Genomic DNA, 14,752 nt, shown 5'->3' with positions numbered 1-14,752 from the left:
CTGCTGCTGCTGCTGCATTTGCTGCATTTGTTGCTGTCGCTCCTGTATCTGTTGCTGGTGATATTGTTGCTGCATTTGCTGCAGTTGTTGCTGTTGTTGCATTTGATGCTGTTGGATTTGGTGCTGCTGCAAATGTTGCCGCTGTTGCAACTGAAGGTGATGCTGCTGCTGCAACTGCTGTTGCTGCTGCTGTTGTTGTTGTTGTTGTTGATGCTGCTGCTGGTGATGGTGATGCATTTGTTGCTGCTGCTGCTGCATCTGGTGTAGCAGCTGCTGTTGAGTTTTAGGTTGCTCGCCGTACGCCAGACTCGGCATTCCCTTGTTGCCTGGAAAAACAGAGTAATAACCTGATGAAAACTGTTGCTTGCTGGGCCTAAATGTCGTCTGGAAGGGCTGCAGCATGGGCCCCTGCAAAGTGTGAGAGGGTACATGGGGCTGACCCTGAAGCTCCACGCCTTTGTGGGCGTTTTGATACGCCTGCAGCTGAGCCTGGTGCATTGCAGCCGCAGCCGCAGCGTGCTGCTCCCACTCCAGCCCCCTCCCCTGAGTTTGAGCCTGGGTGGCATCTCTGTAAACCTCAACCGGTCCCGGCAGTTGATTTTCTCCCCCGATTGGCAGAGCTACACCCTCATGGACTCCTTTGTGGAACGCCATTTGACCCCTGACATTCACTCCACTCATATAGGGGCCAAAGTTCTGCCCCCAGGCTTGAACAGGAGCGTCCTGAGACCAGCCGGGGGCCTGCGCGGAGTCCTGGTGCATCCACTTTACTGGAGCAGCCTGTTGATAGTGCGGTAGACTTTGAGGCCCTTTCTCGGGGTTGTAAACGCCAGAACTGCTAGCAGAGTCACTGTGGTTCGACTCTAACGCCGGAGGTCCCATACCATAATAAACCTCCCCTGAATGTTGCACGGGCTCTTTCATGGCTGCAGCCCGATGCTTGCCGCTCTTGTCAGTATTCACTTGAGAAGGGAGACTCATAGTAACACACGGTAATGTTGGAGTCAGAACTCTCAATCTTGATCTGTGAGCGTGCAAAATGTCACGGCCTCTGTAGTGTGCTTTCAATGCCTGTGGTTGTATATTTGTTCAATTGTGTGTACAGGAGGTATTTGGGAGGAAATGTAAATCCCAAAGGAAAGTGCAGGGTGGGGGGGGGGGGGGAAGCATGCAACCTCCTTCCAGAATCAAATCTGAGGTTTGCTGTCCTTTCTTCTCATCCTCTTTATGGTGCCGGACCTTGTGAGAGAAAGGAGTGGTTAGACACTTTCTTTTTCTCTGAGTACTCACATTTCTTTTTTCTTTTCTTTTTTTCAGTCGCCTTTCACTCGTATGCAGCAAAGAGGAAATCGAGGCCTACACGAGCAAGTCGCTCAAGTCAGTAAAGTGAAAAATCACTCAAGAGTATGTCTGTCGATGCAAGCGCTGGAAGAGCGAAACCTATAAGTCGATGTTTACGTCCGAGTGCATGCAGACGGGACGTTATGAGCTGAAGAAGTTTTGAAGCGGCGGCCAACAGCAGCGAGGAGGCGCTTACAGTGTAGCTGCCATTTGGCATAACAAGAAATACAGGAAACGAAGGGGCTCGTGCAATCGCCCTAGCGAAAGCCTGTGATGTTATGTTAAACATCAGCAATAAGGAAGCGCTTGGAGAGCTGAGTAATGTTAGGCAATGACAGCGGAATAGTGAGCGTTAGTTAAAACAACAGTGTAGGTTAGATCGGCTACCTTATCAATGGTGCACGGAGCTCTCCATGGCCAGCTCCATGGAGTCACTTTGGTTCCGATCAAAGTCGACTGCATGCAGCTCCATGAAGGGATTGTGCGCAGCAAATGTCATAACTCGGACAACTTTCCCTCGGAGTTTTTCACAGCGCACAATATGGCGAACAGGCGTGTTTACAATCCCACGAACACATAATCCAAAATCGGGACAGGCCGGAGAGGCTCGTGAACGCTGTAGTTGCAATGTTGCACACTGTATCCGTAAGACCGTGCACCTTAGGAAGAAAAAAAAAAATGTCCACAACTTTCTCCCCACATCAGCGAGTAAACCACACGCGAGACGGCGAAAAAAAAGTGTGGAAACGGTGCCGTGCTGCGGCCTGCTCCGGTATTTCCGCTGATTTGAACACGTTCGCTGGTGAGCCACGCGAATTCAAACGTTGTGTTTCGGTTTTTCCGGGATATATGAAACCGCTGCGAAACTGCGCAAACATGCAGAAAGTTGTGCACCCCCAGAACGCACCGCCTCACCCCAAAACAGCGCAACTCACATCCTGTTATCCAATCCGATCGTCTGGCCACGCCCATCGCTGTATCCGTGTACGTTTGTTTTTGTTGTCAGGGCTGCCCGGAAAGCGGAGTCTCAACTCAGCCCACCGAAACCGTTTGTTGTTGTGGTTTTAAACATGACCGTGTGTGTCCACGGTGGTCATTATGATTATGAGGACTATTTAAAATATATATATATATATATATATTTAATAAATATATTTCACATGTAAATACTCTTTACAGAGATGTTTATATATTGACATTCTAATTTGTGGTCATTACATCTCCATAGCAAATAGTTATATATTCAATATATATATATATATATATATATATATATATATATATATATATATATATATATATATATATATATATATATATATATATATATAAAATTAAAGAAATTCACATTTTGAAAAGTAAAATATTTGCTTTGGCAATGGAAAACATCCGTCAAAACATGTATTTTCTTTGCATAAGCACAGCCAGAGCTGAGGCCTGTCAGCTCTGTGCCTGGTTTCTCTCTGGATAAAATTTCAAGGCACAGCTGACGGGAGGAAAGTGTCATGTCAGGATCGCTTCGCTGCCTCATCAGACTGCAACCTCCAAGGGGGCATTGGGACGGCTCGTATCTCAGTGTGCAGGGGATGGGAATGAGCACAGGTCTGGAGCTATGACAAGATGATTTAGCTGGAATGTTTTGTATTTGATCGGCCAGTGCAGCACATATGACTTTGCCAGATGACTTTGCAGTTAGTTGCAACAAAGTTGAGCCAAATTCAACTTATTTTCCTGCTCCCATGTTCCATGTAAGTTAGTGTGGGGCAGCCTTTTTCCACACAGTGCTATCATGTGAACAAGGCCTCAATAAGAATTGCAAGTTGTTGTCAAACTTCTGTGAAGAACTTGAATGAACTTCATTCCAATGTTTAGAGGTGTAAAATGATCCGTTTTATGTGAACTAAAAAATGACGTGTGTACTTGGGCGGTGGTGGAAAGTAACTAACTTGTTATGCGAGATATTGTATTTATCCTCCAGGACATATTTTACTCCTATACATATATTTGATACTTTTAGTTCAAATGCATATTCAGATTAATAATACAAATTATAATCATAAATAAATTATGATGTACTTTATTGATTTCACAAGCTGAGTACAGTATGCAATAAATCCACCTTTACCAGCTGCAACATTACGTAATGTACAAATTGCTGCATCAATAATTAAAACTCAATAATATACATTATTTTGAAAGTATATTTTGATGCTAATACTTTGGTACTTAAGTCAACTCTTTAATGCGTGGTGTTGACCTGTAACAGAGTATTAATACGCGGTAGTACTGTCACTTTTTGCTTACCTCAGAAGGTCTGAGTACTTCTTTCACCACTGTTGGCCAGTGGTGATGGGGAGGCATACGGGGGGGTGGGGGGGTGGAGGGTTATCAATATTTCATCAGGAGCACCAGAAATCCCTGCAACGCCCTTTCTACAATATATGATTTATTGTTCGACAACGACGAAGTGATCAGTTTGAACGGTGACCCAACAGTGCCGGTGATGCAGTGCGCCGTCCACTGAACCTTTGCGCAGTTTGGACCACATCACTGTTGACTGTGCTTCGCGTTACGTGCAGTGGTTCAGTATCTCGGGGATGCAGTGAGGAGGGGTTTTTTTTATGGAGTTTGCGGATCAATCAGGAGACTAGAGCTGTGACGTCACCGCCGCCGCCGTGAGGCAGAGCACGGGGCATCACTCCTCACTCCTCATCCATTAGCAGGCTAGCTGGCTAACTGTAGCTAACGTCAGCTATGGTCCATCACCACTATTATCTCATTTCTAAAATAAACAACTGCCGGGAATGACCTTGCTAGCGAACAACCACAATGGGAACATCACGGGGGCTGTTTGGATTTTAACTTGGATCGCAATGCTGCAACGGAGCGAGGTACGAGGTCAAGAGAGGCTCGCTATCTAACGTTAACGGTCATGTTTAGTGTGCATGCTAGTTAGCTTGTTTACAGGACCACCGACGTTACATAGCAGGATTAGCCCTCTAAAGGCTAATCTCTCAGAAACCCGGGTTATGCCCGTTTGTGACTAGTGCTGGTCGTGTGTTGTTCGAGTCAAACAATGCTAACTTGCTATCTTTGCGTGACCATTTAGCACATGATACGTCTTGTGTCATTATTTAAGACGTTGCGGTGTAAGGTTAGCTTAACCCATGTAGCCGTTTAAATGGCATTCTGCTCCTTGTTTCTGTCAGGCACAGTGACACGTGAACAAGTGATGCTTCTTCATCCTGCTGTCTTTTGTGCACGCCTCAGTTAGCGTGCAGAGTGCAGTGATTTTTTTTATTTATTTATTTATTTTCCAAAGAGAGAAAATGGACCTGAATTTTAAAAATCTGTTCCCTGTTTTTTAGTGAGAGGCTTGCGTCACTGATGCCAGGTGCAGGCTGTAGCTGAGAGCACTCAGGATGAGTGGGGCTGGAGAGCACACAGACATCCTGTCAGTGGCAGACGTGGTCAGAGACAGATGGAAAGTGGTAAGAGAAGTCACAAAATCACGTTTTAAAAACCCCCCCCAAAAAAAACAGATGGCCCAATGAAGAGCAGTGATTCCTCCATAACGACACTTTGGGTTGACAATGAATGCTCCCTTTCTTTCCAGACGAGGAAGATAGGAGGAGGCGGGTTTGGGGAGATCTACGAGGTTTTGGATCAGTTGAGCCAGGCCACCGTTGCCTTAAAGGTGGAGTCTGCTCAACAGCCCAAACAGGTGCTGAAGATGGAGGTGGCTGTGCTGAAGAAGCTCCAGGGTGAGTGATGCTATCCTCCTGTCACAGACTTTTCCTAGAGAATTACAAAGTAGCACAGTTCCCCCCCCCCCCCCCCCCCCCCCCCCCCCCCCCCGTTAGCGGTAACGCCAAAGATGGTTAGGCATTTTGTCAATTGCGTTAGTAGATGACGGCCTTATATAGATAGAAAGGTGTGTCCTAAATGAATGATGTCAGCTGACAGGAAGTAAACACGGGACACAATTTGTCATCTAGCAAAAATGCAATTCTGTTGCAACGATTCATATTTCTTTAACAGGCAAAGACCACGTCTGTCGCTTTGTGGGCTGTGGGCGAAATGATCGCTTCAACTATGTGGTGATGGAACTCCAGGTAGGATTTGGTCAAGTATTTTGTTCGTTGCTGACACCCAATCACCGCGTCATGAATTCCGACATGCTGAACACTGATTCTGTTTTAAGGGGAGGAATCTGGCAGATTTGCGTAGAACCATGGCCCGCGGCACCTTTTCCATTTCCACAACTCTAAGACTCGGCAAGCAGATCTTAGAGGCCATTGAAAGCATCCACTCTGTAGGCTTCCTGCACCGAGACATTAAACCTGTAAGTTGACCTGAAACTCTTGATGGTTTTGTCGATTTTATTTTTGTGTGACAGTCGGTTTCACTAGACCGTGCTTTGTCTTTGTCTGTCTTGGTAAAACTACAGTCTAACTTTGCGATGGGAAGACTAGCCAGTACCTGCAGATGCTGCTATATGCTTGATTTCGGCTTGGCCCGTCAGTTTACCAACTCCAGCCAGGAAGTCCGTCCAGTAAGTGCTCTGTGTAAACTTCCTTGAAGACATGTTTTGGCTTTTTTTTTTTTTTTTTTTTAATCAAAGGTCCCACAAGTTACTTATTGTCAGAGAATAGCTTACTCTGTCAACCGATCAGAGGTTTGGTCTAGCATGTTAACCCAGAAAAGTGTCCTGAAATAAATACAAATTAGATGTACTCTATGATATAACTTCCTCTTACAGCACTAGGGCGTCATCCTGCTGATAGGATATATAGAAACACAGAGTTAAAAGCACACAATGTACACGTTTCACACCATAAGAGAATTGAATTCACGCGACAACTTTCCACTTAAACTTTTCATTTAAGGTTTAAATGCTCGGGACTGGGAGATGTCGTTTAAGATTAACAGTAAATCCAGTTGCCTTCGACACAGTATTTATAAACACCTCAGTATGTTATTTAGTACCAATAAACTCGTGTTATTTGTTGTTTTCCATATTATTGTTTCATTGTATTGTATTCTCTTTCAGCCTCGTCCTGTGGCGGGCTTCAGAGGAACTGTGCGATATGCTTCAGTCAACGCTCATAAGAATAAGGTGAGCACGAACCAGACGCATGCAGTATATATATATATGCTATTCACATTTAATTTGGCCTTTTTAAGATTCTCACAATCTCTTGTGTGTTCCAATTTGTAGGAGATGGGTCGTCACGACGACCTGTGGTCCCTCTTCTACATGCTGGTTGAGTTCACGGTTGGTCAGCTGCCCTGGAGGAAAATCAAAGACAAAGTATGTGCCTCTCTGTATTAGACGGCATAGATTTATAATTCACACTATGTGTTTTCCCTTAAGAATTCTTATTTCACCCCTCTCTGCTCTCAGGAACAAGTAGGAAACCTGAAAGAGACGTATGACCACCGACTCATGCTTAAGCATCTTCCCACCGAGTTCAGTACTTTCCTGGACCACATCTTGATCTTGGACTACTTCACTAAGCCAGACTATCAGGTGGGCCTATCTCTTGCTTGGCATATATTGCACACACCGTTTTTTTTTTTGGGCTGTCAGAAATGCTGACGCTTGCGTATTTCTCTGCGGCAGCTCCTGATGTCAGTGTTTGAAAGTGCGATGAAGAGCCACAGCGTGCTGGAGAATGACCCTTATGACTGGGAGAAATGTGATTCGGAGGATATGCTGACCATCACCGCCGCAACGACCACCGCTCAGCAGCTCACTCGCCTCACACCGGCGTACATGGGGTATTCCAAGCTAAAGAAAGCTCTATCGCTATTGATCTATAGCCTTTTTATTTCTAATAATTGGTTTCCGTCGTCGTAGTTCAACTCGTGCTATTGAAACTTCCTTCACACTCTGTTGGATATGTGGTGAAATGTATAGCTGCAGCTTTTTTTTTTTTAGACTCCAATTCTGCACAGTCGGAGATCCCTCGGAAAAAAAAGGCGCTGCTCTAAATTGTGCTGTGGCAATGAGCTGCAGGGTGACCTTCCCTCTCCTCCACAGCATGGCCAATGCTTCAGTGCTGCCAGGCGAGCTGCAGAGGGAGAACACGGAGGATGTCCTGCAAGGGGAGCGCCTCAGCGATGCCGACAACTGCCCCCCGATCCCCACGCCCACCACCCCCGGTGCAGATGTATGGGAAGAGATGGACCGCAACCGCAACCATAAACATGTCCAGCCGATGATCAGGAAGGTCAGGGCAATGTGGTTTCCTGTAAATGTCCTTACCTACTGCTATATCGGTGCTCTTATGTAACTGCTTTTCTTCCTGTGCATTGAGATGCACTGTTTATCTGCACTGCAGTGCATGTCACGCACAAAAACGCTCCCCAAGACGACACTGACTTTACCCTAAAATATGATAATAATAATGATCCCGCCAACCTCTATTACTACGTCTGCCTCTCCTGGGCTTGTGTAGAAACCCACTTCTGACTGCCTGCCTCCCCATATAAAGACATGGATGTCATGCTACAGCTTCTTTCTGGGGATACAAATGCAATATTTCCTTGTTCCCAGGTGGTGAGTGAAGATGAGCACAGTCAGAACCAGGGGAACCAGAGCCCCAACACCGGCTCCATGCAGAGTTCTCCTAGACGGGTGCGATCCGAGACGATGTTCCTGGAGCGCGCTGCGCCACTCCTCCGGAGGATGAGACACAGTCAGAGCTTGGCGTTTGAAAAGAGGCTCGCACCTGAACCCAAGCCCACCATCGAACGCTTCCTCGAGGCCTAGTTAGTACTCGATACGCATCAAATTTCAAAACATGCGGTTGTAAGAGCTCGAAAAATGTGTATGTTTTGGAAAAACCGACTGGAACTCACCATTACACTTAAAATATCTTGTTTCAGCTTGGGCAAACAGCGCCCTATCCTCTCTCAAGTCGGGGAGAAATCCATTCCTGAGAGGGGACACGGACAGCGGTCTTCCTGCAACGAGGAACACTCTGGCACAGCGACCCCCGACCACGAAGAGGGCGCAGCAAGCAGTGGCTTCGTGGCCGTGAACCTCAGCCCTGTGCCCCAAGAGGGAGACTCTCAGGAGTGGGTGATGTTGGAGCTAGAGCAAGGCAGCGGCTCTGGAGCCACCAAGCCTCCAGGCGAGGCCCCGCACGAGGACAAGCCCGTGACACACACGCCCGCCGAGGCTGAAAACCAGACCTCCGAGCCACAGGACGGCCAGCCCGCGGTGGTGCCGAGCAGCCCTGTTCTGTCGCAGATGTCCATGCCCGGCACGTGGTTACTGGGCCACAGGAGACTGCCGGGGATGCTGGGACAAATGCCCTCTGTGATCATGGGAAGACCCCAGATGGACCAGGTAGGGGCGACCAAGCATTTATTTGTGCATGAACTAAAAGTACCATCGTGAAACTTAATCAAGTTTGTCATTGTCTGTATAGCGAACACAGGAATCTATACAGAGAGACTCGATTTAAAAACACCAACATCTCAAATTAAAATAAACAAAACAGTTATTGCAGTTGCAATATAAAATAATGCAGTGCATAAAATATGTAACCCACATGTTGTGTGGACCATAAATAAGAAAAGATGTCATTGACATATAGATAAGTAAGTACAACAGTATACAATATGAGTATTGCAGCTTGGGTATGGTAGATAATGCCAATAGTGAGACTAATAGAATCAGTTCAGGTTTGTTTGTATCTATTCTCACCTGGCGACGAACTGCTCCAAAATACGTAATGCAACAAAAGTAGCTAATGTAGGCTGTTATCTGGTGTGACTACAAGGTTAGCATAACGGCTAACTATGGCTAACCAGCGTGGAGTAATGCGGGAACATTACCAAGTTGGAATAAGTTGGGTTTTCCCCCTGTTCTTCCCATTCTGCCGACACAGCGCTAATGCAGCTTCAAATTGTGCTCCATTGTCATGGAAATGTTGACGTCCAAACTTTTCAGGATTCTGAGCAACTCTACGACTTAGAAATACTTCGAACTGATGTATATTATTTAGAATATTTGTGTTAAACCTTTTCACGGTCACGCCCTCTAACCATCGTCTAAATCTCCTCAGTCTTCCAGCTGTGCCCCACAGTCCCCTGTACAGGAGAGGAGCGATGCGATACCTCTCGAGGCTCCATCTGATAAATCTGAAAAACTCCCAGAGGACATCTTGAAAAATGGAGGGAGGTTGGACTTAGCTCCAGTGCCAAGCTCAGCCAAAGGCCACGCCGCTCACCTGACCAACGACAGAGACCCAGAGAGCGATTCCGGTCTGCCCGATCGCTCCTCGGAGCCGAATCAGCAGCCCCAAGCTGACACGGCAGGAGGCGCTCTGGAGAGCACCGTCACCGTCTCCTCCTCTCCACCGCCGGCGCTGCTCAGGCAAAGAGACTCTCCCTCGTCCCCAAGATTGAGCCGAATCCCAGTACGAGACCCGAACAACCCCCTGGACTCTCCGAGCAGGGACCTCAACATGGAGAGGCGCCATCGCTGGAGCAGTCCGGTCCCGGGCTCCCCCACCCACTCCCCCTCTCCATCTCTGTCCTGTGACAACCTGCCTTGTGCTCTGCTGAGAGACAGGCTCCTCTCGGAGCGAGGCTCCAGGTCTGACTGTGTAGGAGAAGACCCTCTCTCCCTGTCCTCCTCATCCGGTAGTAGAAGTAAGATCCCACGTCCGGTGAGCGCCACCTTTGTACCCGAGCTGCTCACCAGCAGGTTTCTGCCTCGACCACCGCCCGGGAAACCACCCATCCGCCCGTGTGTGGACAACAGGTATGCAATGATCTACATTACCAATTCAGTTGTCACTTTTTGTTTGGTGGTAAATATTCAAAGCTATAATCCTTTGGATTACAGCTCTTGATCGGGCGTTTTTTTTTGGGGTCTGAAAGGTGAAGCCAATGTGGGAAGGGCTTTAAATTTGCGTTCTCTCTAATAGCCAGCAGGGGGCGACTCCTGGTTGCAAAAAGAAGCCAGATTGTATAGAAGCGTATGAGAAAATGACCCTACTTATTACCTCAGTAAACGTAATTTAAACATGGTCTCTATGGCTAGATTCTGCTGTCAAAAAAAATGCAGAATATTACAGTTATCTTTTTTTTTTTTTTTTTTATATGTTTTGTGTTGAATGTTTTAATGTGAATAAGCAGCAGTAGGAACCGTTCGGTCTGCTTTGGCAGTAGCTTAGCGCGCTCTTATGCGGCGTTAGGAGAGTGAACCGTTAAACAGTCAGGCTGTTCTCAACGAGATCAAAATGCAAATGCTGCATCGTTTCCTGTGAATCCCATATGCAATTAGAATCCAGTGCAGGAACGGCGGACTCAGCTACTAGCAATGAAAACTACAAGAATGTGAATATATTAAAGGCCAATGGCTGAAAAAAAATATAAAAAAATGTGGGTTGATTTCATGTGAATTTGAAGGATTATAACTTTCATTTGTCTTCAGAGAGATTTGAGGAGGAGGAATAATCCAGAAGGCGTTGTGATCACATTGTCCTGTGTTCTTTTCCCCAGAAGACGGCGGTTAAGAGTGCGTGCCAGCAGCACTAGTGACGCAGACTTCCTGGCCAGTCTGACTCAGCTGATGCAGGACCGGAGCGGGATGCTCTTCAGCCCCCCTCCTCGCCCTCGAAGCTCCTCCTCCTCCCTGCAGCGCTCGCTTAGCTCCTCCCCCTCCCGCCACGAGCTCCGGGAGGTCGGGGCTCTGCAGGGACGCAGCCGCTCTCCGTCTAGCTTCTCCGGCTCCCCTCCTCCTCCTCCTCGGCACGCTCACCCACACGACAGGTCCGGAGGGCCGGCTCAGTGGGGCCCCGGCTCCAGGGGAAGGGGTCTGACCCACGAGGGTAGAGGCTCCGGCAAAGTGAGCCGATGACTTTTATCTGGCACACAAGTGACTCACCCGGACTCAGCGAGAGATTGCTTCACATTCAATCGCTGATAGCATGTGTAAATACGGTATTTACTCAAGGGAATGTACTGTATGTAATGTAAAATGTATAAATTGTATTTATTTATTTATTCATTTGATGGATGTCTCTCAAAATACTTGACAATGTGGCTTGATACCTGCAGTTGAAACGAAAAGGGTTGAGAAAACCTGAAGATTGCCAACTCTTACCTCTCATTTCACCCCTCTCTTAAATCTCCATAAAGGCCTAATATGAGACCAAAAAGACGATGTTAAATACCCGAGGGATGTAAAAAAAAAAAAAGATGCTTATTGTAGATATGCACCATGAGGACAATATTGAACACTAATAGAAACCATGTACCCACATTAAGAACACTTAAGAGTAAAGAACACAAGCAGTATACTAACGTCAGCATTCATGTACAGAACCGGGGGCACGGTGCCCCATGTTGACCTCACTCCTGTAAAACAGCTAGATTAATTATTCTATGTGACAATGAATTGCTCATTTGGCATATCACAGTGTAATGTGTTTTTACTTTGCTCGGAAATATTTGTCATGCAAAAAAAAGGCATCCGCATATTAGAATGTACATGTAAGTGCACTCATACTTAAGTATTGTAAAAGTGCATGGGTATCATTGCAAATTATTTTTTATTTGTGTTCATTTGTACAATCCGCTAAGACGTATTTTTATTGAACTGCTTCTGATTGAAATACATCATCATATAGACCAGCATCGATGTGCAATTTTTATTTTTTTTTTATTTTTCTTACATCAAGTAAATGGTAAAGGGAGAAAACTGACAAAAGTGGAACCTGATCATGTCTGGTTGTTGTTGCATTTTAATTTTCAGCACAATTCAAAATATATATTAAAATAAGTAGATTCAATAAGTGCCAGATCTTTAAAAAACAAAACAAACGATGAATTCCTGGTTACAGCATAGACTGTTTACGTTGTGAATAAAGGGTCAGTGCAACTAAAGTTTCTCACTACTTCAAACCGTGGAGTTTAATCTTTTCTGTCTCTTGAGATTTTTCGGTCGTCGCCTCGACACAATTGAATGGAATTTGTTTCGTATTGACTAAACTTGCTCGAAAGATAAAGTAACGTTTTCATGCTCAAGTTGCAAAACGCCCGCCGAGAACAATCACTTGTCAGATTCTGTTGAAGCAGCCGTTTGAGGCAGACGTCCCCGTAAGCAGGAGAGAGACTGCTGACGAGGTGGCGGCTGAATGGTGGGAGTCCCAGATGACAACAGAGAAACGAAGGCTCCTCCATCTGTTGGTGGTCACTGTTTACATTTAACAGCAGCAATTGACAGGAAGTTACACGACGCGTAGACAAAGACAGATTGAATCTGAAAAACTCTCAAAAGATGAATCGTCCTTTTGGGCTTTCTTGCTAAACAGACTCCAGTCTTGAAAACTTTTTTTCCCCCCAAAACATCCACCGGCTTCACCAGTGGTTGTGCACGTCATCAAGTTGACGCATTACATACAAGATGCAGGTCGGTGATGAATCTCGACTGCTACACAAGAAACTGAAATTACAACAAACGGCCAGATGTTGAACATATAACAAGCAACTTAATTAACACAAACAATCTCACTAAATGTTTCACTCAGTAGCCGTTCTGGAACTTGGGAGTTTAATCAGCTGTTTTGGAAATGTTTGAAATTGTATTTTTATCTGAGCACTTAATGAGGCTTCCTGTCTGTTATCTTACAAATTAATGTTCGACAGTTAATTCTAGACCATATGGTGAACATAATTGAAACTCTCCAAACTGTTTGGTGAATATGAGCCATAATATTTTTGCTATTTGGCAAAATAAATAACTTTGAACCACATGTGCTGATAAATAAAGTAAATAAGTAATTTGTTTACATTTTTTTTTTTTTTTTTTACAAATTATAGCTTTTTTGGATCATAAAAAAGGAACTGTAAAATGCAGACGGTAATAAAATTCTTAATAAAGAAATGTTTATTTACAGTCAATTTTCAATTCACATACAGAATACTTGTGTCATGGTGTATAATAAAAAGTTATACGTCTCGCTCAACTGATATCAGCACACAGTAGTTTATCAACAGCCGAGGAGTTAAAATATGGTGGGCTTCACTTAAGATGTGCGTAAAACCTTGAATGGAGGATAAAAAAAAAAGGGTCGGAAAACCCCGATGCCAGCAGCCAGCAGCACATCCGTGACGGTGGAAGTAAACCTACAAATTTGAGGTCTAGAAGAGCGCGGACTGTCTGGGGTCATCTGGCAACACGCTGATCGAGTCCTCTGCCTTTCCACACAGCATGCAGAGCATGGTGTACTCCTGGACAACACACAAATACACACTGAAAGACTACACAGGGGTCAACAACTACACCAGGAATACTGTTAAATTAGAGAGAGAGAGAGAGAGAGAGAGAGAGAGAGAGAGAGAGAGAGAGAGAGAGAGAGAGAGAGAGAGAGAGATATGCGTTACCTGGTATTCATCAACGACGGAGAAAGTATATTCATGCCTGGCAACAACATGGTCACAATTTTTGCAAACATCTGGAAGGAGAAATGGACATCAGTGGATTACATCTCTCTGTCGTGGATTATTAGGTTTCGGATTATTATGAAAGATTCTGGTCATTGTTTTTACTTAATACACTGTATAGTCCATTCAGACGCCTTAATATGCTGCTGTAACAGCCTCCACCCTTCTTTAAAAGGCTTTCCACGCGATTTTGAAACTTTGGCTGCGGGCATTTGGTCCAATTCAGCCACAAGAGCACGAGTGAGGTCGGCCACCGATTGGTTGATAATCCAGTTCACCCTAAAGGCGTCACATTCTTGCACACTAAACAGGGAAAACATGTAGGAACCGTGGCATGTTGAAACAGGAACAGTGTCTTCCTCAAACTGCTGTCTACAATAACACTGCATGCTGCAGCATTACGTTAGATTTAATGTAGGGGTCTCTCTAGACAACACCAGTCCCAGATGTAACGTTACATAACGTATATCAGCACATATTGGCAACATTGTGTCAGGAGCATAAGAAGAGTGACGAACGGTCGTATGTGACGATCTCCTCTCCATCCTCATCCTCTGTGGTTTTATTGCTGATAAGCACAAAGTCCCTCTGGTTGCAGTTGGCGCAGCACAGGTAGTTCATCAGGTACGAGCCGTTCTCCAGGCACGTGTTACCCTGAGCAGGGAAACATAATAAACGCATCGCATTGTATAACGGTGTTAACGTTTGTGCGTCGGAACGTCAGAAGTAGTTGACCGTTAACGTTACATCAAATTGACTTACCCGGTCCGGGTACTCTTTTTTCACACAGCCGTTGCACATATTTTTTAACTTGGAAAATCTTTTGAGTCACTTGTCTATAAAACACTGTAAACCACCAAACAAACAGCTTTTTCTTCCTTTTCTTTTTTCCTTTCTTTTTGGCGTAAACGCCTCTTCCGCACGATACGGTGGCCCCTGC

The 14,752-nt window shown here is 45.4% G+C and overlaps 3 protein-coding genes across 7 annotated transcripts in view; 1 reads left to right on the top strand and 2 right to left on the bottom strand.

The window, feature by feature from the left end:
* mideasa (mitotic deacetylase associated SANT domain protein a) overlaps positions 1-1,817 on the bottom strand; it is a 10,458-nt gene extending 8,641 nt beyond the window's left edge. For 3 of the 4 annotated variants that reach the window (XM_068737315.1, XM_068737317.1, XM_068737316.1), the window contains exons 1-2: positions 1,729-1,817; positions 1-1,239 (exon numbers count right to left, since the gene is read on the bottom strand). The exon at positions 1-1,239 is cut by the window's left edge and continues 510 nt beyond it. In XM_068737315.1, coding sequence (XP_068593416.1) covers positions 1-981 — 981 coding nt within the window. In that variant the 5' untranslated portion in view covers positions 982-1,239; positions 1,729-1,817. The remainder of the gene's footprint in view (positions 1,240-1,728) is intronic. The other variant, XM_068737318.1, reaches the window with a different exon arrangement.
* A 1,925-nt stretch (positions 1,818-3,742) lies between these two features.
* Positions 3,743-12,087, top strand: ttbk2b (tau tubulin kinase 2b). 2 transcript variants are annotated; one of them, XM_068737328.1, is made up of 15 exons: positions 3,743-4,232; positions 4,710-4,832; positions 4,958-5,105; positions 5,383-5,456; positions 5,546-5,686; positions 5,792-5,896; positions 6,395-6,460; positions 6,563-6,655; positions 6,749-6,874; positions 6,968-7,125; positions 7,388-7,577; positions 7,904-8,118; positions 8,236-8,701; positions 9,423-10,123; positions 10,870-12,087. In XM_068737328.1, exons 2-15 carry the CDS (start codon positions 4,764-4,766, stop codon positions 11,222-11,224), a joined length of 2,907 nt encoding a protein of 968 aa, XP_068593429.1. In that variant the 5' UTR covers positions 3,743-4,232; positions 4,710-4,763; the 3' UTR covers positions 11,225-12,087. The 2 variants fall into 2 exon arrangements, with proteins under 2 accessions (XP_068593429.1, XP_068593428.1); XM_068737327.1 differs by having other exon boundaries at positions 10,867-12,087.
* Positions 12,088-13,232: 1,145 nt separating this feature from the next.
* churc1 (churchill domain containing 1) lies at positions 13,233-14,746 on the bottom strand. The gene is made up of 4 exons (XM_068737329.1): positions 14,575-14,746; positions 14,331-14,466; positions 13,753-13,823; positions 13,233-13,599 (listed from the first exon to the last, which is right to left on the bottom strand). The coding sequence occupies exons 1-4, from the start codon at positions 14,611-14,613 to the stop codon at positions 13,510-13,512; spliced, it is 336 nt and encodes a 111-aa protein (XP_068593430.1). The 5' UTR covers positions 14,614-14,746; the 3' UTR covers positions 13,233-13,509.
* Between the last annotated feature and the right edge of the window lie 6 nt (positions 14,747-14,752).

This window comes from Cebidichthys violaceus, unplaced genomic scaffold (genome assembly GCF_023349555.1).
Source record: "Cebidichthys violaceus isolate CVI_PGR_0920_01 unplaced genomic scaffold, fCebVio1.0.p SCAF_78, whole genome shotgun sequence".
NCBI lineage: Eukaryota > Metazoa > Chordata > Actinopteri > Perciformes > Stichaeidae > Cebidichthys > Cebidichthys violaceus.
Note: the sequence above shows the minus strand (reverse complement) of the source record. Positions and strands in the feature narration are given on the sequence as shown.

What these genes read in the sequence shown, in the direction of transcription:
- ttbk2b (XM_068737327.1), top strand. Translation starts at nt 4,764, where the DNA reads ATGAGTGGGGCTGGAGAGCACACAGACATCCTGTCAGTGGCAGACGTG. An exon ending in TCAACGCTCATAAGAATAAG is followed by an intron (nt 6,461 to 6,562) that starts GTGAGCACGAAC and finishes TCCAATTTGTAG; the next exon opens with GAGATGGGTCGTCACGACGA. An exon ending in CGCCCGTGTGTGGACAACAG is followed by an intron (nt 10,124 to 10,866) that starts GTATGCAATGAT and finishes TCTTTTCCCCAG; the next exon opens with AAGACGGCGGTTAAGAGTGC.
- churc1 (XM_068737329.1), bottom strand. Translation starts at nt 14,613, where the DNA reads ATGTGCAACGGCTGTGTGAAAAAAGAGTACCCGGACCGG. An exon ending in AAAAAGAGTACCCGGACCGG is followed by an intron (nt 14,467 to 14,574) that starts GTAAGTCAATTT and finishes TTCCCTGCTCAG; the next exon opens with GGTAACACGTGCCTGGAGAA. An exon ending in GGAGATCGTCACATACGACC is followed by an intron (nt 13,824 to 14,330) that starts GTTCGTCACTCT and finishes TTCTCCTTCCAG; the next exon opens with ATGTTTGCAAAAATTGTGAC.